The 25,689-nt window shown below is 42.7% G+C and overlaps 1 protein-coding gene and 1 pseudogene across 1 annotated transcript; one reads left to right on the top strand and one right to left on the bottom strand.

The window, feature by feature from the left end:
* Positions 1–76: 76 nt before the first annotated feature.
* LOC115104782 (retinoblastoma-associated protein-like) lies at positions 77–25,689 on the bottom strand (annotated as a pseudogene).
* LOC115105644 (lysophosphatidic acid receptor 6-like) lies at positions 13,276–16,030 on the top strand. Its single transcript, XM_029627888.2, has one exon. It carries the CDS (start codon positions 14,098–14,100, stop codon positions 15,181–15,183), a length of 1,086 nt encoding a protein of 361 aa, XP_029483748.1. The 5' UTR covers positions 13,276–14,097; the 3' UTR covers positions 15,184–16,030.

Below are 25,689 nucleotides of genomic sequence, written 5' to 3'. Positions count from 1 at the left end.
CCAATATATTTGGCTGCAACTGTAGCAGACCCTTAAAACTAGTGTCTCTCTATAAAACATGGTGATACTCACAGGATCTCCCATAACAATTTATTTCAATAACAAGGATACACATATATTAAAAGCACTCATCTAAAACATCCACACAAACTTTTTTTTGGGGGTTAGAAAGTAGTATCTGGCATCTATATTCTCAAATAATGCTGGACAGTAAGTCCTTCAGTTAAATTCAAGGCTTGTCCTTCTCGGACTCTGCATCCTCCTTCATATTTTGTTCCTGCATGCGGGTCCAAGTGGAGCCTGGAAACAAACAGAGACATTGAGTTTCATTACAGTTAAGAGACTCCAGCACTTGAGGATGAAAATAAAACGCTAACTCACGTATCTCTGAAAGCCTCTGTATCAGTGTCAAATCTCCATCAGGTTTCCTGTGATGAGAAGAGAGCAAGAAGACAGCAACATGTACCAGCCATGCCTCACCTCTGCATGAACACAACATTCTGCTGTCAAGTATAACCGTAATTCAAGCTAGTTAGCTGGGGAAGTGTCCTACCTCCCGTCAGCTTCGTCCTGTCCATCAATGTCAACGCATAACCTCTTCAGGGGCAGAGCTCATATCCAAACTCCTCTTCAAGGACCAACCACTGTTGTTCACCATTGTATTAATCTTCTGGAACTTAGAGGTCTGCAGAGGAAACAAGATGTAGAGAACGTCATTTTCGTGCACTGGACACAATTTATGTTTTGGTCCATTTTAGGAAAGAATCTTTTCCACTATGTGGATGAAAGTGATCACGTACCCCAAAGGATTCACCGATCGATACCAGGATTCTAAAAAAAGAAAAAGAATGATTCATATAATTTGAAAAAAAGAAATATATTGATAAGGCTAAAATCAAACATGGACAGTACCATAACAAAATAATATAAATCATATGAATTCAAATTGATACTCGTATCTTTGCCAGTTTGGAACTGAAACATCTGTATAATGAGCTGTACCTCAGCCATGTCTGTGCATCTCACTCACATCCCCACTCAGTGAGTCAGTCTGGTTCATGGGTGGTAGGGTACTGACCTGGTGTGTGGGGTCATGACCCCTGGAGACATACGCGATGGGCTCTTCATGGGAGAGATATAGACGTTGTTGCTGCCATGCACTCTCATGGGGGAGTTGGGGAACTTGTAGGGGATGTGATGGTTGGGAGACATTGTGGGGGGCTGGGGGAGGGAGACCGTAGTGAGTGTGTCAGAGAATACTAGCACATTAGGTAGGCAGTCATTTTGAACATGCATATGAGAGATCAGGACCATGTGAAGTATGTTATGATGCCAAATGGGGGCACTGACTGTCTGTCTCACCCTTGGAGAGGCGTTCTGCAGGATGTTGGTCGTCAGTTTCTGCATGAACACCAGGTTGTAGAAAACGATGGACACATACTGGCCCTTCCGGAGAGAGAGGGGTGTGTCCATTTATGAGGGAGACAGAGTGTATGAGGAAGGGAGGAGGGTGTTGGTTCATGCAGTGTTCTCCCTTTACGACCACAATGATATGTAGATCATTACGCATGTAGTGGCAAGAAAAAGTATGTGAACCCTTTGGAATTATCTGGATTTCTGTATAAATTGGTCATAAAATGTGATCTGATCTTCATCTATGTCACAACAGACAAACAGTGTGCTTCAACTAATAACAAAGTATTGTATATCTTTGTCTATATTGAATGCATAATTTAAGCATTCACAGTGTAGGTTGGAAAACGTATGTGAACCCCTAGGCTAATCAATTAGCTTTTGGTGAATTCGAGTCAGGAGTCAGCTAACCTGGACTACAATCACTGAGACGAGATTGGAGATGTTGGTTAGAGCTGCCCTGCCCTATAAAAAACACTCACAAAATGTGAGTTTACTATTCACAAAAAGCATTGCCTGATGTGAACCATGCACCGAACAAAAGAGATCTCAGAAGACCCAAGATTAAGAATGCTTGACTTGCATAAAGCTGGAAAGGGTTACAAAAGTATCTCTAAAAGCCTTGATGTTCATCAGTCCACGGTAAGACAAATTGTCTATAAATGGAGAAAGTTCAGCACTGTTGCTACTCTCCCTAGGAGTGGCTGTCCTGCAAAGATGACTGCAAGAGCACAGCGCAGAATGCTGAATGAGGTTAAGAAGAATCCTAGTGTCAGCTAAAGACTTACAGAAATCTCAGGAACATGCTAACATTTCTGTTGACAAGTCTACGATACGTAAAACACTAAACAAGAATGGTGTTCATTGGAGGACACCACAGAAGAAGCCACTGCTGTCAAAATATTGTAGTGCAAAATATTGTGGACAGATGAAACAAAAGTGGAGTTGTTTGGAAGGAACTCACAACACTGTGTGGTGAAAATAGGCACAGCACAGCCACATGAAAACCTCACCCCAACTGTAAAGTATGGTGAAGGGAGCATCATGGTTTGGGGCTGCCTCAGGGCCAGGACAGCTTGCTATCATCGACGGAAAATTGAATTTACAAGTTTATCAAGATAGCCTTACATTCTCCTGCAAACTATCTGTCCGCCAATTGAAGCTCAACAGAAGTTGGATGATGCAACAGGACAACGACCCAAAACAGAAGACTATCAACAGAATGGCTTCAACAGAAGAAAAGTCAGATGAAGAGTCCTGACCTCAACCCGATTGAGATGCTGTGGCATGACCTTGAGAGCGGTTCACACCAGACATCGCAAGAATATTGCTGAACTGAAACGGTTTTGGAAAGAGGAATGGTCCAAAATTCCTCCTGACCGTTGTGCAGGTCTGATCCGCAACTACAGAAAATGTTTGGTTGAAGTTATTGCTGCCAAAGGAGGGTCAACCAGTTGTTATTAAATCCAAGGGTTCAAATACCTTTTCCACCCGGCACTGTGGATGTTTACACGGTGTGTTCAATGAAGACATGAAAACGTATAATTGTTTGTGTTTTACTAGTTTAAGCAGACTGCGTTTGTCTATTGTTGAAACTTAGATGAAGATCAGATAAAATGTTATAACCAATTTATGCAGAAGTCCAGGCAATTCCAAAGGGTTCACATTTTCTTGCCACAGTATATTCCCACCTCCCATCCCTCCAGTCAAATCACAGGTACGTCTTTGCAAATATTATCCATTATATGCAGAATTCTATTACACAGTGAACAGTGTGAAGTTAAATTCAATATGTGTTGTATTGAGTACAAGTGTGAATATCAGTGACGTGTTGTGTAGCACATGCACATAACTTTAAAAAATGAGAACAAGTGTCGGGGGCCACTGAATTCCCCCTGTGGTATTGCGATACTACTCAGCATCGTGACACTTGGCCTGGTATCATTAATACAATTTTGGTATCATTACAACACTAATGTCTAGTGTGTTTTGATTGCATGTCTGAATTGCATTCAAGTATGTGTGTGTCCAGGTGGCGGTCTCTCATCAGTTCATACTCATGTTGTAGTGTGTGCTGAAGCAAAGTCCACATGATTGGCTCCAGCTCAGGGTGAGAGGTCAGCAGGTGTGTGTAGAGCATCTTCAGCCTCATGTAGGCCAGACGGTACACTACAGAACACAGACAACAAGTTAGAAACCAGTTACAAAGACACAGCCAGTCATACACAAACACCTCAGAGGACTACTGTAGACCCAACTATTATCTAGTGAAATGTTTACATTTTTTGTAGAAGAGGCTGAGAGAGTTTGACTTGGGGGTGTCAAGGGGTCTGATGGTTTGCCGTGGCAGGGGGCTGAGAGGAGGGAGGGCCTGGAGATTCAGGTGCCGGCTGGGGTCGGTTTCTGGGGCGCACAGGGGAAAAATACCTGAGAGAGAAAAACTATATTAGAAAAACAATATCACAAGTATTAAGTCATAACATTGAGATGGATCAGTGATGCACATCGATTTCTTAAACCACAATGTAAAAGGTTAAATGGTCAATATCCTAGAGAAAACTTTGAAAGGTTTTCAACCTGACTTCTGACCAGTCTTTCTTAAAGCTCAGGGCTTTGATATGTGTTACAGTCGGTCAGTGTTCATGTGGCCAGACAAGCCTATTTCCCCCCCACCCTGTTCAATTCACCCACTCACATACTTAACATTCCACAACTACTCAGTTTCTGCTTTGTCAGGGCTCAACAACTTTAATAAAATGCAATGTTGTTCCTAAATGCAGTTACAAGAGGACAAGGTGAGGACAGTGCCTTTTTGTGAGAATTCAAGTGCAAATCAATGCATCTTTTTAACCTCAAATTGGTGATTATCAATCAGTTGGGCAGAATTACAACACTTGCCTGCCATCCCCAGCCTGGAAGGTATGCCACTTAAAAAACAAACACTTACTACTCAGATCTCTGGCACCCATCCCTGCTACACAGCTTGACCCCATCTTACCTCAGCTTTGTTTACATTCATCGTCTGCATGTAAACAAAGTTTGTGAGTGTTTGAGCCAATCGCTTATGACCCAGCATCAATTACAACTAAAGGGCGATTCAGAGCATGTCTAAACCAGATAAGAACGCACAGGCCCAAAGCTGCTAACAGAGTGAGGGGCAGCCAGTAGGAGTATGGGTTATGAGTTTTACTAGTCTACATAAATTGGGTTGACATAAGATTAGGGTTGGGCGATGTCAACTTTTGTCCTATCATGATCGCCTGGTAGACAATTATCGCCCCCTAGTGGCCATCCATTAAAAATAATAATAATAATAATAATAATAATAATAATAATAATAATAATAAGAGTCGGATAGCACGAGCTCACATGCTATGAGAGGCACAAGAGGAACCATGACATTGACAAAAACTTGGGAGTATAGTGTAGCCAAATATCTTCTAGTAGCCTATTCCACTCTGGTGTAACCGTGGCACGAAAGAGATAAGTAGGTCTGAGTGCCGAAGCGCACGGATGGAGCGAGGGATATACAGTCAACGAAACTCGCTGGCACTGCCTGCGAGTCGTGTGATGGGTTGTAAATCATGGGCTACAGTCTGCAGAGCAAGCAACTTTGCTGTCCATAGAACTGGATAATTAAACTGATTCACATCCTCCTCACTTATTAGGCCTAGGCTACTATGCGATGGAGGTAGGTTGCACATTACTAAAATAATATGGGGGGCTCCAGTGTTGAGGATCAGAGTGGCAGACGTGTTGTTGCCTACCCTTACCACTTGGTAGCGGCCCATCAGGTATTCCAGGATCCAGTAGCAGAGGGATGTGTTTAGTCCCAGGGTCCTTAGCTTAGTGATTAGCTTCGTGGGCACTATGGTATTGAACGCTGAGCTGTAGTCAATGGACAGCATTCTGACATAAGTGTGCCTTTTGTCCAGGTGGGAAAGAGCCGTGTGGAGTGCGATTGCGTCATCGGTGGATCTGTTGGGGTGGTATGCGAATTGGAGTGGGTCCAGGGTATCCGGGAAGATGCTGTTGATGTGAGCCATGACCAGCCTTTCAAAGCACTTCATGGCTACCGACATGAGTGCTACAGGGCAGTTCATTTAGGGAGGTTACCTTCGATTCCTTGGGCACAGGGACTATAGTGGCCTGGGTTTTTTATGGCGGTTTTGGAGCAATGGCTTCTTCCTTGCTGAGCAGCCTTTCAGCTTTTGTCGATATAGGACTCGTTTTACTGTGGATATAGATACATTTGTACCGGTTTCCTCCAGCATCTTCACAAGGTCCTTTGCTGTTGTTCTGGGATTGATTTACACTTCGCACCAAAGTACATTCATCTCTAGGAGACAGACCTCGTCTCCTTCCTAAGCAGTATGACGGCTGCGTGGTCCCATGGTGTTTATACTTGCATACTATTGTTCGTACAGATGAACGTGGTACCTTCAGGCATTTGGGAATTGCTGAAGGATGAAAGAGACTTCTGGAGGTCTACAATGTTTTTGGCTGATTTCTTTTGATTTTCCCATGATGTCAAGCAAAGAGGCACAGAGTTTGAAGGTAGGCCTTGAAATACATCCACAGGTACACCTCCAATTGACTCAAATGATGTCAATTAGCCTATCAGAAGCTTCTAAAGCCATGACATAATTTTCTGGATTTTCCAAGCTGTTTAAAGGCACAGTCAATTTAGTGTATGTAAACTTCTGACCCACTGGAATTATAAGTGAAATAATCTGTCTGTAGACAATTGTTGGAAAAATTACTTGTCATGCACAGGGTAGATGTCCTAACCGACTTGCCAAAACTAAAACTTTTCTTGTTAACAAGAAATTTGTGGAGTGGTCGAAAAACGAGTTTTATTGAATCCAACCTAAGTGTATGTAAACTTCCGACTTCAACTGTATTACAGACTCGGTCAGGGAGAGGTTGAAAATGTCAGTGAAGACACTTGCCAGTTGGTCCATGTATGATTTGAGTACATGTCCTGGTAATTTGTCTGGCCCCGCGGCTTTGTGAATGTTGACCTGTTTAAAGGTCTTACTCACATCGGCCACCGAGAGCGTTATCACAGTCATCCAGAACAGCTGGTGCTACATTGTTCTCTTGCATTCTGTAAATATAACATTTATTTGAATAGGCTATAGAAAATAGCAATATAGGCAATTTACTGTGAATGTCACCCATGCACTGCCTTGCTCTTTACTGCATGGTGCCAGTCAAGTTGAAATAGGTATCTTCTGTTGTCACATCACAATGTCGTCACCATTGACGATGGCTGTCAATCATCCTTGATAGACTATGCCACCGTAATATTGCCCAATTCTACATAAAAAAAATAGCTAGCATAACAGACAATACTCAAACAATGTTCCCTCAAATGTTTTTTGGCACGGAGCAAATTGAACATTGTGAAAATTACAGCGCATGTTTACTGTGAACACTGAGGCTGTACCCGCTTTACGTTAGACGGTGGTCAAGTAGGCCACTATGGCTATTTGATCATAATCTAAGCCTACCATCAGCCAATGTGTGGTGTTCACATTGTATGAGACTAAACATGCAGAGCTTGCGATTAACCTGTTTATCCACTTGTCCTTCAGACAAAGGAACTGAAAATGTTGTTTGATGCAAGAAACCACTTTACAAAATAAAAATGCATTATTATTCCTATACCATTATCAGAGAATCAGACAAATTATGTTACCCTCTGCCTATTTGCTACTTAGCTCATTCTCAAAATTACAACACTGCCCCTTTAAGACAAAAAAGCTCTTTACCTGACTCACTTTTCAACATGTACTAGAAATGTACATGTTTTGTGCTAGTGTAGGAAGCGATCACTCCCCTATTGCTGACTACAAATTATCTATAAGAGGCCTAAAAACTTACTAACTAGCAAAGGATATGAACAAATGTGCACGTGGCTACATGCAGCTCTCGCTTTGATCTCAAAACAAGTGCATCTACTCACGACCGCTCATGCTATAAACACAGTCCAATTCAAAGAGAATGGCACAGATCCATATGGCAATGGTCTATTTGCATATAGACCTACTGCAGTTCTGATTGGTTATGCGGAACCGGCCTGTGTAGAGTACGGGCTGAGTCATGTGTCAATGCAACATAATCCTACTCCAATGTGCTCTGCCTACAACAAAATCTCTTGCGTTGTTAGTTTTGCATACTAAGTCTAGTTCGTTTTGTTTCGGTATGTTGCATTGAAAGTGGCTAATATTGCATTGATTCGATCCCAATTCCCACAGTAAAGAGAAATGTTGATAATGTGAACTAAGGGGAAAAACAGCAGAAATTTGAGTGAGGTTCAATCTCGTGCTTCTCTGCGTGGGCTGATATTTATTCTGTGTAGCAGTCTGCACATGGGCACAGTTTAGGGGGGGAACATTGCCCGTAAAATACCAAGGAGATTTCAGAGTAGGACTGGAGGCTACTTCCCTCTCAATACTTTCCTATATGAATTCCCAGGCCCCCTTTCCCTTCATCCTACCTACAAATAATCTGAGAAAGAGGTGGACTACAACGTTTTCTGACCAGGTAAACCTCAGGGCCCTACAAATAGGTGTACCACAGTCACACCATTAGACTTGAGGAAAATCGATGGTCTTGGCACTTCCAGTGAAAGGTTAAGATGATTACTGTACAGTACCAGGCTTTTCTCCAACACCAGAGAATTGTGTACACAACTTTTCCAGTCAGGGTGTCTTCTCCGACCTCATCCGCCCTGTATTTTGTAAAGCTTTACATCCCAGGCTTTTCTCATACAAATAAAACCTCAAAGCCAAGATGCTCCTCGTAGAGGCAGAGTTCTAATTCACTGGCCTATTTACAAGTTTAATTCACACAAACCAAATGACAGAGGGGAAGATGAATGGAACCATAAGTCTGGTTTAAATCACATCACTGGTTGAGGGTGGCAGGTGGCTCAGCCTGCTCCACTGGACCCTCCTCACGAGTTTGTCTCAGCAGCTCAAACAGTGGACAGTCCTAGGGAGAAACACACATGGAAGAGCATTCATAAGATAGGCACTACAGCATTACGAAAACATCAACACTATGTAATCCCAAGGTCATGGAACTTGTTCCTAAAGCACAGGGGCCATGTTAAATGCAGTATTGTTATTTTTCCACACAGGAAAAAAAAACAACCAGGGAGGGTGTATGTGCAGGAAGTCTGTCAGTGGCATTGGCAACGTGTTTCCAGCACACGCTCAGCTTGCGGCCCTTGCTGTGGTCCTCCCTTTGTCCAGTGTTCCCGCTGAAAGGGGATTCAGCTGCCAGAGTGAGATGAGGAAGTAAGATGGGTTAACATGCTGACCACATTGCAAAAATAAAATGTACACCTACATGTTATTCAATCATTTTATCCAAACTGCTCGCACATGTCTGTGAAACACAACTTGGTTCCATTTTTTGACGCTCGATGCGCTGCAAGTCCCGTCTCTCCCATCTCTTCATTGGTTTTAGGAGCATATACCCACATGGGTGATTGAAAGCTGAACTGAGGTCCACACTCCAGCCCAGTTGGTGGACGAAATGCACCTTAAAGTTGGTTGCCAACCGCCATACTGAAGGAGGGATTACTAGAAACTAACTAGGATTAATTGTCGGAGTAGGAGGACCTTCTACATTTCAGGTAAAATAACCTAATGTTTATATCCCAGGACAAATTAGCTAGCGACAGCAAGCGAGCTAGCTGTCTAAATGGACATGAATGTTTCATGCGTTTTGACCGGTCCCCAAATGAATATAGGCGGTGGAGTTTGTTTTGATATTTCAACCTGCACGTGCTGAACGCATCTGTTGTGGATGGACAAAAATCAACAGGAACGCACGTGCGTGCTCGCTCTAGTCAGCATGTAAGTGTGCATATTTAATGTTGACAATGTTGTAGCAAGTCACTAGTTTGTTTGAACCAGAGTTAGATTATTTGTTACATTGTGGTTACAATGAAGAATGTAAAATAATGAAATCCAACCCCTTTCGATGCGTGGAACGGATGTGGGTGGGGCTAGGTCTACATAAGGGTGCTATTTATAAAAAAAACACACAAAAGCTCTGACGAATACAGTGTGCGGTTTCCCTTTTCCTTCATCTTGTTCAACTGTTACCATGCACCTGCAAAAAAGATTGCTCAGATGTGCGAGTGCCTTTTGAATAATGAATTCATTAAATGCATATGGCGAGCTTGTAATTTTTCCAATGCACCTACAGCATTCGTATGTCATCAACACTGTTGAGTACAAGAATGGAGGTTATTATATCATTCAGATGAATGAATGTTGTGACTACTTTTTTTTTTTTTTTACCGGGTAAGTTAACTGAGAACACGTTCTAATTTACAGCAACAACCTGGGGAATGGTTACAGGGGAATGAATGAGCCAATTGTAAACTGGGAATGATTAGGTGACCATGACGGTATGAGGGACAGCTTGGGAATTTAGCCAGGACACCGGGATTAACACCCCTAGTCTTACAATAAGTGCCATGAGATCTTTAATGACCTCAGAATCAGGCCCCCTGTTTAACGTCCAATCTGAAAGACGGCACCCTACACAGGGCAGTGTCCCCAATCACTACCATAAGGAATTTGAATATTTTTTAGACCAGAGGAAAGAGTGCCTCCTACCGGCCCTCCAACACCACATCCAGCAGCATCTAGTCTCCCATCCAGGGACTGACCAGGACCAACCCTGCTTAGCTTCAGAAGCAAGCCAGCAGTGGGATGCAGAGTGGTATGCTGCTGGTTTTACAATGACATAGGTTAAAGAAAACAAAGTTGTTTCCACATAGCACCCTCTTTAACTGACCCATATTTTCCTGAGTGGACCCATGTATTCGTTGTCAGTGTGTTTAATTAGAACGCAGGTGAAATCTATTAAAAACACAGATTTCCGGGAAGGGTCTGGATTTGGAAAATGCAGACTTTTGAAAACTAACCCCTGATGCGAAGTGACCATAAGTTCATTTGGATGTGTGCACTAATGTATGGGAGCACAGTGAGTGACAGTTGTTTGGAATTAACCTGTGTTTTCACTGTTATGTGGTCCACATAACAGGACTCGAAATTAGACACGGAACCGCCTTCTTTAATGGTTATTCTACAGCCCAGCTGTGTCCTCAGACTGCACTGAGGGAAGAAAACACTGAATGACTCTGGTTTCAGCTATTCCCTCAATCTCAAGTATGCTGTCCTGACAAAGGGTTCAACTGCAAGAGGGGAAAGAATGTGTCTGTTTTGACCTTACAATCCTGAACATTATGTGTGTTCGTATGGAACAAGCAGTTTATATTGCCCTACCCCATCCAGAACAAGTTTTGACTATTGCCAGAGCCACTCTCAGGGTCAACAACGTTGTTTAGCCTTCAACGGACTGTCAAGAATAGATGAATTCATCATTGACACATTTGAAAAATTGTTACCGACTAGGTTCCTTCCTATAATAACAAGAGAATTTCACACCCCTATTCAATGAGGCTAGCCTAACCCACAGGGTTAACAACCCCTGTTCCTTGTTGCCATTGGTCATGTTGGGTTTGACCTTTGGAACACAGTTATCAGATCTTATCAGAAACATTATTCACTTTAATTACCTTACCGGTCAAAAGTTTTAGAACACCTACTCATTCAAGGGTTTTACTATTTTCTACATTGTAGAATAATAGTGAAGACTCCAATACTATGAAATCACACATGGAATCATGTAGTAACCAAAAAAAAAAAAGTGTTAAACAAATCAAAATATATTTCTTTGCCTTGATGACAGCTTTGCACACTCGGCATTCTCTCAACCAGCTTCACCTGGAATGCTTTTCCAACAGTCTTGAAGGAGTTCCCACATATGCTGAGCACTTGTTGGCTGCTTTTCCTTCACTCTGCTGTCCGACTCATCCCAAACCATCTCAATTCAGTGGAGGTCGGGGGATTGTGGAGGTCAGGTCATCTGATGCAGCACTCCATCACTCTCCTTCTGGGTCAAATTGCCCTTACACAGCCTGGAGGTGTGTTGGGTCATTGCCTTGTTGAAAAACAAATGATAGTCCCACTAAGCCCAAACCAGATGGGATGGCATATCGCTGTGGTAGCCATGCTGGTTAAGTGTGCCTTGAATTCTAAATAAATCACAGACAGTAACACCAGCAACGCACCCCCATAACATAACACCTCTTCCATGCTTTACGGTGGTAAATACACATGCAGAGATCATCCATTCACCCACACCGCAAATAGGGCTATCTTCTGGGCACAGACAACAGCACAAAGGGCAAGAAGGTAGAGACAACAATACATCATGCAAAGCGACCTCAACTGTCAGTAAGTGTCCATGATTGAGTCTTTGAATGAAGAGATTGAGTTAAAACGATCCAGTTTGAGTGTTTGTTGCAGCTCGTTCCAGTCGCTAGCTGCAGCAAACTGAAAAGAGGAGAGACCCAGGGATGTGTGTGCTTTGGGGACCTTTAACAGAATGTGACTGGCAGAACGGGTGTTGTATGTGTAGGACGAGGGCTGCAGTAGATATCTCAGATGGGGGAGGGGTGAGGCCTAAGAGGGTTTTTATAAATACGCATCAACCAGTGGGTCTTGCGACAGGTATACAGAGATGACCAGTTTACAGAGGAGTATAGTCCTATAAAAAGGAACATTGGTGGCAAATCTGATGACCAAATGATAAAGAACATCTAGCCGCTCGAGCACCCTTACCTGCCGATCTATAAATTACACCTACGTAATCTAGCATGGGTAGGATGGTCATCTGAATCAGGGTTAGTTTGGCAGCTGTGGTGAAAGAGGAGCGATTACGATAGAGGAAACCTAGTCTAGATTTAACCTTAGCCTGCAGATTTGATATGTAATGAGAGAAGGATAGTGTACCATCTAGCCATACTTCCAAGTACTTGTACGAGTAGGCCTACATGGTTTACAGTGAGACTTCACCAGCAACTAGATCCAGCCACAGACACAATGAGGCTGTTTTTCAAGCAGCATTTTGAATGAAAATCAAAAGGTGTGATATTTTATTTAATACATGCATTTCCACATGCACATAAATAAAAGCATACAGCACATCTGTATCTGAGTCAGAGAAAACCGCACCTAGTCCCCTGCCTCATCTCATTAGTCTGCACGCTCAGGCTTGCCATCACTGGAACCTTCCCCTTCCTGTCGTTCTGAGGCCGCTGCCCACTGACACCATTGACTAATAGAAAGTACACTGTGCTCTGGGGCTGACAGGAGAGTAGGACTTAATTGACTCCTTTCGCCAAATAGAGCAATCAACTGAAAAATGTCCACTGTTCGGGAGTAAGCTAGCTCTTAGATGAAAATCCAATATATAAAGGATTTTGAAAGTTTGAACAAATCACCCTACATACATTTCATTGATATTTTCATGAGATCCTGAAAGAATGCTAAAGGGCACCAAAACAAGCTAACAAATCCTTTTCACCTCACACCTGATTTACTCAACAAAAAGGCAAATCAATAGGTAGTCCAGGTAAGTCATGACATGGCACAAGTGTGGAGGTGAGCCTTTCCCCTTTTGTTCTCTATTGCTCCACTGTTCCCTCAAGCAAGGGGGGAGGCCGATGACATCACAACTTCATCAAACCAACTCCTTGAAGTATCGTTTTCTAAAAAATGATTTCTCAAAGCATATCGTTTTACCCTTTGGTGTGTGTACAGTGATATCTGAAGTATAAATAAACAGGAAAAGTTAATTAAATAAATAATTACTGGAGGACGTCTTTAAACATTCAGAACCCCACCCGTCTCCCGCCAAGCCCAGCCAGAGACAAATCTCTAAGGTGATTACATAGCTAAAGCAGTCAGATGTGGGAGGGCCTTGGATGGGTGGTAGCCTACTCCTCCCAGTGTGTAAGCAAGTAGTCAGTTAAGCTTTAGTCTGTGGTACAGCTTCAGAACAGAAGACTGACTCCACTGACTGTTAGGCCTGGAAAGGCTGTATTTTCTGGTGGACAGAACAGACAGTCTACAGCAGAGCCCGTCTGTCTACAAGTGTAGGGTCAGTAGGAGCACCATGCCCCCAGGGGCTGCAGCGGGATCAGACAGGAAGAGGGCTGCCAGAGGCCTGGAGGGACCCAGAGAGGCAGCACAGAGCCTCTCAGACGCTCAGCTCACAGACCCAAGGAGAGGCACATGACTCCCCCTCTCTCACTGAAGCAAGAAACACTGCTGACTCTGGGGTGAGAGGAGAAATGATCCAGACTCCGAGAAGCCAACATCAAGGCTGTTCACAGAGGACATAAAAACAGGCTTGGGATCTTAGAATTACGTGATACATCATACACGTACCAATGGATTAACAGGGGACTGGTCTTGTCATTTTGGATATAAGCACAGGTATTGATGGAATTACTTGCTGTTATTTAAAAAAAAACACTGGACATGGTGGTGTTCACATGAGGACATTGTGCTTATGAACATTGGATACGAGAGAAGGTGTGGTTACTTTTTGAGCTAGTATTCTCTTGTGCTGGGGGAAGATTGGAAATGACATAACTGATGAAATTAAGGACTGAAATTAAGGACACTTCAGTGCTCCATTCTTTGGAATTAACTTGTACAAGTGATCGATGCTTTCCACAAAAACATTCCCATTGTTGTATTGACATTCATCAACACTCCCATCCTCTACTCCTCTCTAAAGATGCATAACAGCACTCTAGAGACTGATGGCATCAGTGCTCTTGGTTTGACCCAAACCAACATGAGCTGTATTAAGAGTGATGGCTTTAAGTACACCCTGTACACAGCGGTTTTCAGCCTGGTCTTCATAGTCGGGCTGCTCTTCAACATGGCTGCCATGTACATCTTTGCCTGCACGCTGAAGTTGCGCAACGAGACCACCACCTACATGATGAACCTGGTAGTGTCCGACCTGCTCTTCGTCCTCACCCTGCCCTTCAGAATCTTCTATTTTATCAACCAGGATTGGCCGTTTGGCAGGGGGCTCTGCCAGCTTTCTGTCTCCCTATTCTATACCAACATGTACGGTAGCATTCTCTTCCTCACTTGCATCAGCGTGGACCGCTTCCTGGCCATCGTCCACCCATTCCGATCGCAGGCGCTGCGGACGAAGCGGAACGCCAAGCTGGCCTGCTGCGCTGTTTGGGTGTTGGTGCTGTCTGGCAGCCTTCCGACAGGCTTCCTCCTCGACACCACCTCGCTCAGGTACAAAAACTCCTCCGTCAACTACTGCTTTGAAAACTTCTCCAACAAGCAGTGGAAGTCCAGTCTGTCCAAGGTGGTGGTGTTTATTGAGACAGTGGGATTCCTGATTCCGTTGTTACTCAACATCTTCTGCTCCGTTTCGGTCCTCCAGACACTGCGCCAGCCCCAGGCTATCAGCCGTGGGGGCCAGCTCAACAAGACCAACATCCTGAGGATGATCGTGGTCCATCTTCTCATCTTCTGCTTCTGCTTCATCCCCTACAACGTCAACCTGGTGTTTTATGCCCTGGTCCGCACCAAGCTGCTGAAAGGATGCGCTGTGGAGTCGGTGGTGAGGACCATCTACCCCATCGCCCTCTGCATTGCGGTCAGCAACTGCTGTTTCGACCCAGTCATCTACTACTTCACCTCCGAGACCATCCAGAACTCCATCAAACGTAAATCTATGGCGGTTCGCAACAAGAATAAGCTGGACATGGGTCTTCAGACAAATATGCTGCAGAGCCAGAGCATCATTCAGAACAACCCAAGGACTCAATTTTACCTAGAGTCCACCGTGTGACATCACCCACATGAGCCAAATTAATGAAGCATCAGTGCGATATTTGACATCAATATTTCAGTGAGTCAATATTTGGTGCAATACGCCCAGATGATCGTAACAGATGGGAGATGAGTGGTCTTGAGTGGATTCTATAGGAACCATGGCATCACAGGAACAAAGTGAGAAAACCCTAAAGAGCGGTTGCATTAAGGGTACCATCCTTGCACTAAGTACAGTGACTCAGCTCTGAGTGTTCTCGTGTTAAAGGGGTACTTTGGAATTTTGGCTAGCATGCAACCATATACTTCCAGTCATTGTGCAAATCCTAGTTAGTATAGGCTTGCAAAACTACCTCGTACTTCTTTCATACTGGACACAGAACAATACAAATGTTATCTGACAATGGGGAAGTAGATAAAGGGCCTCATTAACAAAATCCAGAAGTATCCCTTTAAGTATTGCATCAATAGCAGTGTCGAGTGTGAGGATTAGCCTACATGATGCAGGTCTGGGGGAGGAAACCCTGGAGCTACAGATTTACAAAACAAAACAAAAAAGTGAAAATGTACCCACAACACACTTTGTGACTTGTCAAACAGTGGCCGGGGTCCTCTACATGTTGCTCTATTGAAAAACTTGATACCAGGCAGTTGTCAGTGTTTTACCTGTGACTAAATTCAGTAGATTAACAACCAAAATTATGAAATAGCACTATAGTGCAAGATATTTGACTTGCAAACTATTTCTCCCAATAGTGACGGTGCCTTGAATGAATAAAAAGAAAGCAAACAAGTTCTCATCTGTTTTCTTAAGTCACTATGAACAAAATGGTGGTAAATGTATGACATTACCCAGGTTTACCTTTGCATGCCATATATTGATTTGTGGGTAATAAATATCTTGAGATATTTAGAGCATTTTACAAAGGTAGGTGGTTATCAGTCTTTCAGTTTTATGACATTGCCTCACTAGCGTAGCAATAATACATCCTCCCCTGCTCACATGAATCATACAACTAACAACAAATAGCTAGTGCACACAGAAACCACCTCAAACCATTACCAAGCATGATAACGGATGTCTGGCTAGCCAGTGATAACTGGTTGAATCATTATTTTAAGGAGTGGCACACCATAACCAATGTTGCCATAGAGACCATAACAATGACTAAGAGTGTGAAACAAAAACAAAGTAAGAAAGTGGATTTAAGCCTGATCTAAGATCACTGGTTAGCTATTTTACATAGAAAACCCCCAAAGTTAAACCAAAGAGAAAAGGCTAGGAACACATTCTGGCCCTGTTAAGATACATAGAAAACCAGACAACCACATCCGATGGCTATAACCAGAAAACTGCTCAACAGCATCAGCCATGTGGGAAATGTGAGAAACATCTGGCCTGTTATATTTATTCATAGATTGGGTTTCAACTCAGTATTTCATATCTGGGTTTCTTTGTTAACACCATGTAAGGTGATACATATGAGCAATCCATGGCTTTACTATGAGAATATCTATGTTGGTAAACTTCCCATTCTCTCAGCTGAAAGATCACCATGCAGTTTGGGCCCTGGGGGTTAAACTACATGACAGACACACTGCTCTTCACTACTCACTCACCTGATGGAAAGGATTGTGAAACCAAAGCAGTCAAGTGAGCACACGCTTTTGTGGGGAAAGTGTGCTGACTGTTGGGATTTGGCACCAATCCTCAAACATACAAGAGGTGATATAAACACAAAACAAGTCAAACAGTCCTACACATCTATAAAACGCTGGAAGAGTGATTGGTTGTTCCTGTCCGTTACAGTACTCAGCCTAATTAACAACACTGAAACTAGATCAAGTATAAATGTATAGAAGATAACTGGCACCAGATAAATTGTCTTACAGTATGTAGACTTTACTAGCAGCTCCGGGATATTGCCTTGCTTTAATTATGCCTTACTAGTTAACTGGTCAATGAGACGCATTGAGAGGGTTGCCTGGGAGCTGGGAGGGTGAAGTTAAACACCACTATTGCAGTGTAACTAAAGGACAGAATGTGTGTGTGTGTGTGTTTGAGAGAGACTGCATGTACTGTATGTGGGTATCAAGGTGTCCGAACATGGGCGTAAACTGAAATGGTTTCCGTAGACCATTTCAAATGGACCAAGAACACAGTCAAATCAAACACCATTTCAATAGAGGACTGAGGTTGGACACCAAAACACAATATTTCCTTTGAAAACTACTTAACGTGGAATAAGAGAATTTTGGATTATCACAATCTTTCCAAAACATAAGTGAATGTCTTCATGTACTCAACACCCTGCTTGCGCTCAAAAGATGACACTTTACACACATTGCTTATAGCCTCAAAAGACGGGAAAATCTGAAGTGTCATTTAAGACAGTTTTGTGCATGGGATTTACAGAAACATCCTTGTTTGAATTTCAAATCCCTGAAGAAAATATTAAGATATTGTGCAGCTAAGAATATTAGGCTATAGAAGTTCTAGTCTACAGAGAATGTAAGAGTTCCTTTTCCAAGGAACTAGGAAGGAGAGACACTAAGGAAAAGGCTTGTTCTCCAGGGTAATGCTAAGTGCATCAAGTCTGGGCATTTCTAAATATTTTCTCTGCCTGGAGCATGTGTTGGGTTTTTCTGAAAGACACACAACAATCTTGGAGGAATTTGACTAGTCTTCTTTCCTAGTAAATCACCGACAAACTCCAGATAGTCGTAACAAAAGGTATGGCAAATAAGTCTGGCAGCCCAACTGATTGGCAAGCGTACTGCAAATTAAGAAATCATGTGACTAAGCTAAATAAAAATAACAACAAACTATACTATGACAAATACATTATATAAAAGAATGTTAGTAAAAAGCTTTGGAACACAAATTAAATTGGGGAAAAAAGCCACCTCGTGTCCATCATTTACTGAATTAGATGGCTCATTCATCACAAAACCCACTGATATTGCCAACAACTTTAATTACTTTTTCATTGGCAAGATAAGAAAACTTAGGGATGACATGTCAACAACAAACACTGATGCTTGATGTTTCTAAGTAATACACCTCTAAACATGCTTTATGGATAGTACATGACAACAAATTAATTGTAAGTGTTCAATGGGCTTTCTCCATTATGATTGCTTTATACTGTTCAACCAAACTTCAGCCAAAAATAATATGACAAAACTGACAGTGAAGTAGGCCAATTTGTAGAACATTACATAGGAATCTAAATCCTCTTTTGTAGCCTCAATCTTGTACTCAACCAATGGTTTCCATTTGCATAGTTATTTGTTGAATTACAGCATTCACTTTTATCTTTTATAACTTACACGCGGTGTCACATTTCTTTTGTCTTAGTACCCCCCCCCCAAAAAAAACGATTCTCCTGACTGTTTTCAATTATTTGGCAAGCTTACCCTCCCGAAGTTGTTGACTTGCTGTGCTAGCTAGCAGTTCTCAGCTGTTAGCAGTTTCTTACTGGCACTAAAAACACATGATTGCCATCATTTTTCCCCAGAGTCATGACTGAATTATTTAATGTAAGAAATCAAACATTAAAAATACCATTATATAAGGTAAAGTAAAAATCCAAACTGGTCCGTGAATGAATACCGGTATATATTTTTTACCGACCAGCCCTAGTACCATGTGGTGATGAGACTGGCTGTGAGTAACGTACCCTTCTCCAGGAAAGTCTCCATGATGAGGTGTTCGCAGAGCTCCAAGTGCTTGACGATGTCTTTACTCCGGCTGGGCTCAACCTTGATGAAGCTCTCAATCACCTTGTAGAAGTCAAACGCTGTCAGCCGGAACACATCCAGGATCCACGGGAAAAACAGGTCCGTCTTCACGGGGACACTACCACCATTGTTGTAGCCATTCTTGAAGGAGCACTAGACAATTGATAGCTCATCTGTGTCCAATTGATTATGATCCAGTATATACATGTTATTAAAGGGGAATTATATACTGTACATTGTAACATGCATGTTTGTTGCTAATTCTATCAATATTATTAGAAATGTTCAATGAGAAGTTAGTACATGGCTATTAAAGGCTGGTAGAATGATCAATACTAGGTTCATCCAGATGACTCTGTTAGCAGTGAGTGAATGTGGTACTGGAGAGACTTACCGCCATTATGACCTCCAAAGCACAAGCAAGGAGTGAGGTGTGGAATGTGCATTCATTCAGGAGTTTACTGTCATGGAAATCACATGACTTAGGTCAGAGAAAATGGGCAATAGCACACTCCATAGATTAACAGTACACTGTTATGTTTGATTTCTATTTTTTTAATGTATTTGTTTAAGTCTAATTTAAGAACTAATCCTTTTAATTCTTGTGAGATTAGCATATTTTGTTATGTTGCATACCTGAAATTCTGCCCTGACAGACTCTTCTCTTCCTATAGGGGAAAAAATAGATTTGTCAGACATTTAAGAAAATATGGAGGTAAAACCGAAATAAGACCATGTCATTTACCGATTTCAGCATGGACACCATGACTCTGTAATACAACCAGACACCAAGGGTGAACCTCTGATGAAGAGAAGGAAAATACATTAATGAGTTATATGGACTACATCAGTATGTCATATAGTAGTCTGCCCACACTGGGGTGTATCAACCAAATATCATAGGTCAGTTTCACAAAGTGGCATGGTTATTATCTCTGTCAAGTCTGTGCAAGCACACAGTATAGTGTGCTTACATACAGCACACTATACTGAGGAATTACATTACTTGAGACAAGGGGGTGGTATAAACAGTTGATACAGAGTTAGAGAGATAGATATATATATATATACACACATATACATACATACAGTGGGGCAAAGAAAGTATTTAGTCAGACACCAATTGTGCAAGTTCTCCCACTTAAAAAGATGAGAGGCCTGTAATTTATCATAGGTACACTTCAACTATGACAGACAAAATGAAAAAAAAAAAAATAAAAAATGAAAATCACATTGTAGGATTTTTAATGAATTTATTTGCAAATTATGCTGGAAAATAAGTATTTGGTCACCTACAAACAAGCAAGATTTCTGGCTCTCACAGACCTGTAACTTCTTCTTTAAGAGGCTCCTCTGTCCTCCACTCGTTACCTGTATTAATGGCACCTGATTAGTGCCAGCTATATATAATCTATATACACTGCTCAAAAAAATAAAGGGAACACTAAAATAACACATCCTAGATCTGAATGAAATATTCTTATTAAATGCTATTTTCTTTACATAGTTGAATGTGCTGACAACAAAATCACAAAAATGATCAATGGAAATCAAATTTATCAACCCATGGAGGTCTGGATTTGGAGTCACACTCAAAATTAAAGTGGAAAACCACATTACAGGCTGATCCAACTTTGACGCAATGTCCTTAAAACAAGTCAAAATGAGGCTCAGTAGTGTGTGTGGCCTCCACGTGCCTGTATGATCTCCCTACAACGCCTGGGCATGCTCCTAATGAGGTGGCGGATGGTCTCCTGAGGGATCTCTTCCCCAGACCTGGACTAAAGCATCCGCCAACTCCTGGACAGTCTGTGGTGCAACGTGGCGTTGGTGGATGGAGCGAGACATGATGTCACAGATGTGCTCAATTGGATTCAGGTCTGGGGAACGGGCGGGCCAGTCCATAGCATCAATGCCTTCCTCTTGCAGGAACTGCTGACACACTCCAGCCACATGAGGTCTAGCATTATCTTGCATTAGGGGGAACCCAGGGCCAACGGCACCAGCATATGGTCTCACAAGGGGTCTGAGGATCTCATTTCGGTACCTAATGGCAGTCAGGCTACCTCTGGCGAGCACATGGAGGGCTGTGCGGCCCCCCAAATAAATGCCACCCCACACCATGACCAGGAAGGAGACGAAGGACCTTGTGAAGATGCTGGAGGAAACAGGTACAAACTATCTATATCCACAGTAAAACAAGTCCTATTTCGACATAACCTGAAAAGCCTCTCGGCAAGGAATAAGCTACTGCTCCAAAACCGCCAGAAAAATGCCAGAATACGGTTTGCAACTGCACATGGTGACAAAGATCATACTTTTTGGAGAAATGTCCTCTGGTCTGATGAAACAAAAATAGAACTGTTTGGCCATAATGACCATCATTATGTTTGGAGGAAAAAGGGGGAAGCTTGCAAGCCGAAGAACACCATCCCAACAGTGAAGCACGGGGGTGGCAGCATCGTGTTGTGGAGGTGCTTTGCTGCAGGAGGGACTGGTGCACATCACAAAATAGATGGCATCACTGAAAAAGCGTGTGCGAGCAAGGAGGCCTACAAACCTGATTCAGTTACACCAGCTCTGTCAGGAGCAATGGGTCAAAATTCACCCAACTTATTGTGGGATGCTTGTGGAAGGCTACCAAAAACGTTTGACCCAAGTTGAACAATTTAAAGGCAATGCTACCAAATACTAATTGAGCATATGTAAACTTCTGACCCACTGGGAATGTGATGAAATAAATAAAAGCTGAAATAAATCCTTCTCTCTACTATTAATCTGACATCTCACATTCTTAAAATAAAGTGGTGATCCTAACTGACCTCAGACAGGGAATTTTTACTTGGATTAAATGTCAGGAATTGTGAAAAATTGAGTTTAAATCTATTTGGCTAAGGTGTATGTAAACTTCCAACTTCAACTGTATGTTCCAAAGAGATATATCTATCTATATGAGCGTATCGCTGAAGAATACTATGGTAGCCATGCTGGTTAAGTGTGCCTTGAATTTTAAATAAATCACAGACCGTGTCACCAGCAAAGCAAACCCACACCATCACACCTCCTCCTCCATGCGAGTCACACGTGGAGATCATCCGTTCACCTACTCTGCGTCACACAAAGACACAGCGGTTGGAACTAAAAATCTCAAATTTGGACTCAGACCAAAGGACAGATTTCCACCGGTCTAATGTCCATTGCTCGTGTTTCTTGGCCTAAACGAGTCTCTTCTTCTACTTGGTGTCCTTTAGTAGTGGTTTCGTTGCAGCAATTCACCATGAAGGCCTGATTCCCACTGACTCCTCTGAACAGTTTGGGCTCCCGAGTGGCGCAGCGGTCTTAGGCACTGCATGTCAGTACAAGAGGAGTCACTATAGTCCCTGGTTCATATCCAGGCTGTATCACATCCGGCCGTGATTGGGAGTCCCATAGGGCTGCGCACAATTGGCCCAGCATCGTTCAGGGTTTGGCCGGGGTAGGCCGTCATTGTGAATAAGAATTTGTTCCAACTGACTTGTCTAGGTAAATAAAAATGTAAAAAACTTAACAGTTGATGTTGAGATATCTGTTACTTGAACTCTGTGAAGCCAGTTACATCATAGCACTTGGTTTTTGCACTCAAAGTTCTTGAAATTTTCTGGATTGACTGACCTTCATGTCTTAAAATAATGGACTGTTGTTTCTCTTTGCTTATTTGAGCTGTTCTTGGCATACTATGGACTTTTAACAAATAGGGCAATCTTCTGTATACCACCCCTACCCTGTCACAACAGAACTGATTGGATCAAACACATTGAGGAAAATTCATTTTTAACAAGGAACAATTTAAATGCATTCCAGGTGACTACCTCATAAAGCTGGTTGAGAGAATTCCAAGCATGTGCAAAGCTGTCATCAAGTCAAAGGGTGGCTACTTTGAAGAATCTCAAATATAAAATACACAGATCTTTTTGACACTTTTTTGGTTACTACATGATTCCATGTGTATGCTGTCTGCTTCTTCCCTAAATAGTTATTGCATAGTTTGGAGCTGTGCTTTGGGTCATTGTCCTGTTGTAGGAGGAAATTGGCTCCAATTACACACTGTCCACAGGGTATGGCATGGCATTGCAAAATGGAGTGATAGCCTTCTTTCTTCAAGATCCCTTTACAAATCTCCCACTCTACCACCAAAGCACCCCCAGACCATCACATTGCCTCCACCATGCTTGACAAATGGCGTCAAGCACTCATTCCAGCACATTTCAACATTTTCTGCATCTCACGAATGTTCTTCTTTGTGATCCGAACACCTCAAGCACAGAACACCTCAAATTCGTCTGTCCATAGCACTTTTTTCCCCAATCTTCCCCTGTCCAGTGTCTGTTCTTTCGCCCAGCTTAATCTTTTCTTTTTATTAGCCAGCCTGAGATATGGCTTTTTCTTTGCAACTCTACCTAGAAGGCCAGCATCCCAGAGTCACCTCTTCCCTGCTACCAGCTACCAGTTGAGGACATGTGAGGCATCTGTTTCTCAAACTAGACACTGATGTACTTGTCCTCTTGCTCAGAAGTGCATCGGGCCTCCCACTCCTCTTTCTATTCTGGTTAGGGCCAGTTTGCACTGCTCTGTGAAGGGAGTAGTATACAGCATTGTACAAGTTCTTCAGTTTCTTGGCAATTTCTCGCATGGAATAGCCGTCATTTCTCAGAACAAGAATAGACTGACAAGTTTCAGAAGAAAGTTCTTTGCTTCTGGCCATTTTAAGCCTGTAATGAACCCACCAATGCTGATGCACCAGATACTCAACTGGTCTAAAGGAGGCAAGTTTTATTGCTTCTTTAAAATCAGCACAACAGTTTTCAGCAAACATAATTGCAAAGGGTTTTCTAATAATCAATCAGCCTTTTAAAATGATAAACTTGGATAAGCTTACACAATGTGCCACTGGAACACAAGAGTGATGGTTGCTGATAAATGGGCCTCTGTACGCCCATGTAGATATTCCAGTAAAAATCGTTTCCAGCTACAATAGTCGTTTACGACATTAACAATGTCTACATTGTATTTCTGATCAATTTGATGTTTTTTTAATTAACCAAAAATTAGCTTTTCTTTCAGAAACAGGTACATTTCTAAGTGACCCAAAACTTTTGAACGGTAGTGTATATTCTAAAATAATAACAATGAAGAGGCTATATACACAAGGAGTACCGGTACGAGGTAGTTGGGGGGATTGATTGAGGTAATATGTACATGTAGGTTTGGTTAGTTGATTGAAGTACTATGTAGGTAGTGGGTGAAAATCAGAAAGTCCGGGTAGCCATTAAATTAACTGTTCAGCAGTCTTATGGTTTTGGGGTAGAAGCTGTTCAGGAGCCCTTTGGCCCCAGACTTGGCACTCTGGTACCGCTTGCCAAGCGGTAGCAGAGGACAGACTGACTTGGGTGGCCGATGTCTGACAATTTTTAGGGAATTCCTCTGACACGGCCAGGTGTAGAGGTCCTGGATGGCAGGGAGCTCGGCCCCAGCAATTTACTGGTCCATACACACTACCCTCTGTAGCGCCTTGCGATCAGATCCTGAGCAGTTGCCATATCAAGCAGTGATGCAGCCAGTCAGGATGCTCTAGATTGTGCAGCTGTAAAACTTTGAGGATCTGAGGGCCTATGTCAAATCTGCTCAGCCTCATGGGGGAAAGAGGCATTGTCGTGCCTCTTCACAACTGTGTCGGTGTGATTGGACCATAAGTCATCAGTGGTGTGGAAACCGAGGAACATGATGCTCTCGACCATCTCCACTACAGCCCCGTCGATGTGAATAGGGGCGTGCTCGGTCCTCCGTCTGTGTGTCTCCGTCCCATAGAGGCCATTGTTGACATATTTCTATATAACTTGGGGCATAGCAATAAGCTCCAGCATTTAATGCAGTGTTTGCATCCTACCTGGGGAAGGTCCTGAGTCCCAGAGAGGCATATGGAGTCCAGAAAAGCAGAGAAACTGGTCTGGTACATATTCTTCACCTGGAACACAAGTACAACAGATGACCAATGAGATGACAGACACAGAAAACCCAAACACAGAATTCTCAGCCATGTAAATTTACTGTCTGAACCTCACCTATTCTGTGTGACAAATGACAACGTCTCAACCTTATAAGTGGATGGATTTGGTGTTTGTCTTAAGTAAATGAAAGAGAATGTCAATGTGAGGGCATGAGGCTTGCAGTAGGAAGGGGACGTCCGAGACTGAAGGTCAAAAAGTCTTATTGTAAAGTGGCTGCAGCAGGCTAGGAGGGCAGCGCCTGATGAAGAACTCCAGAACACACATGCCATCAGATGGAAGGATATGACCACATCATCCCCCATCTGCTAGAACCCTTCCTGCAGATAGCACAGACAATGCACATCAGCAGCAGTATCATAACACAGGCCTGTCTTAACAGCGTCATGGGGGAAAACAGACCCATGGATAGAAACCTGCAGTTCACCTCGCCAGAACTCTGACTAGGCATGAAGAGGGAAAGTATATGTCTTTGTTGCTCTTCGCCTTGTAAAAAAAACAAATTTGCAACATTAGTGATCAACAACCACTGACTCACCTTTTGCCAAAAGGAACATTATCCAGCAGCCCTGCAGGATTTCTTTCCACCTGGAACAAAGAACTGATCTGATCTGGGCACTGGCGCTGACAAAGACCCCACTATACTTACTTCAGATCCACTGCCTTCTGGACTTGAGTGAAAGGTAAAACTTGCAACTTCCAAGTCAGTCACAGCCACAAACAAGCAAGCACCACAAAGC

The sequence above is a fragment of the Oncorhynchus nerka genome, linkage group LG22 (assembly GCF_034236695.1).
Source record: "Oncorhynchus nerka isolate Pitt River linkage group LG22, Oner_Uvic_2.0, whole genome shotgun sequence".
Classification (NCBI taxonomy): Eukaryota; Metazoa; Chordata; class Actinopteri; order Salmoniformes; family Salmonidae; genus Oncorhynchus; species Oncorhynchus nerka.
Note: the sequence above shows the minus strand (reverse complement) of the source record. Positions and strands in the feature narration are given on the sequence as shown.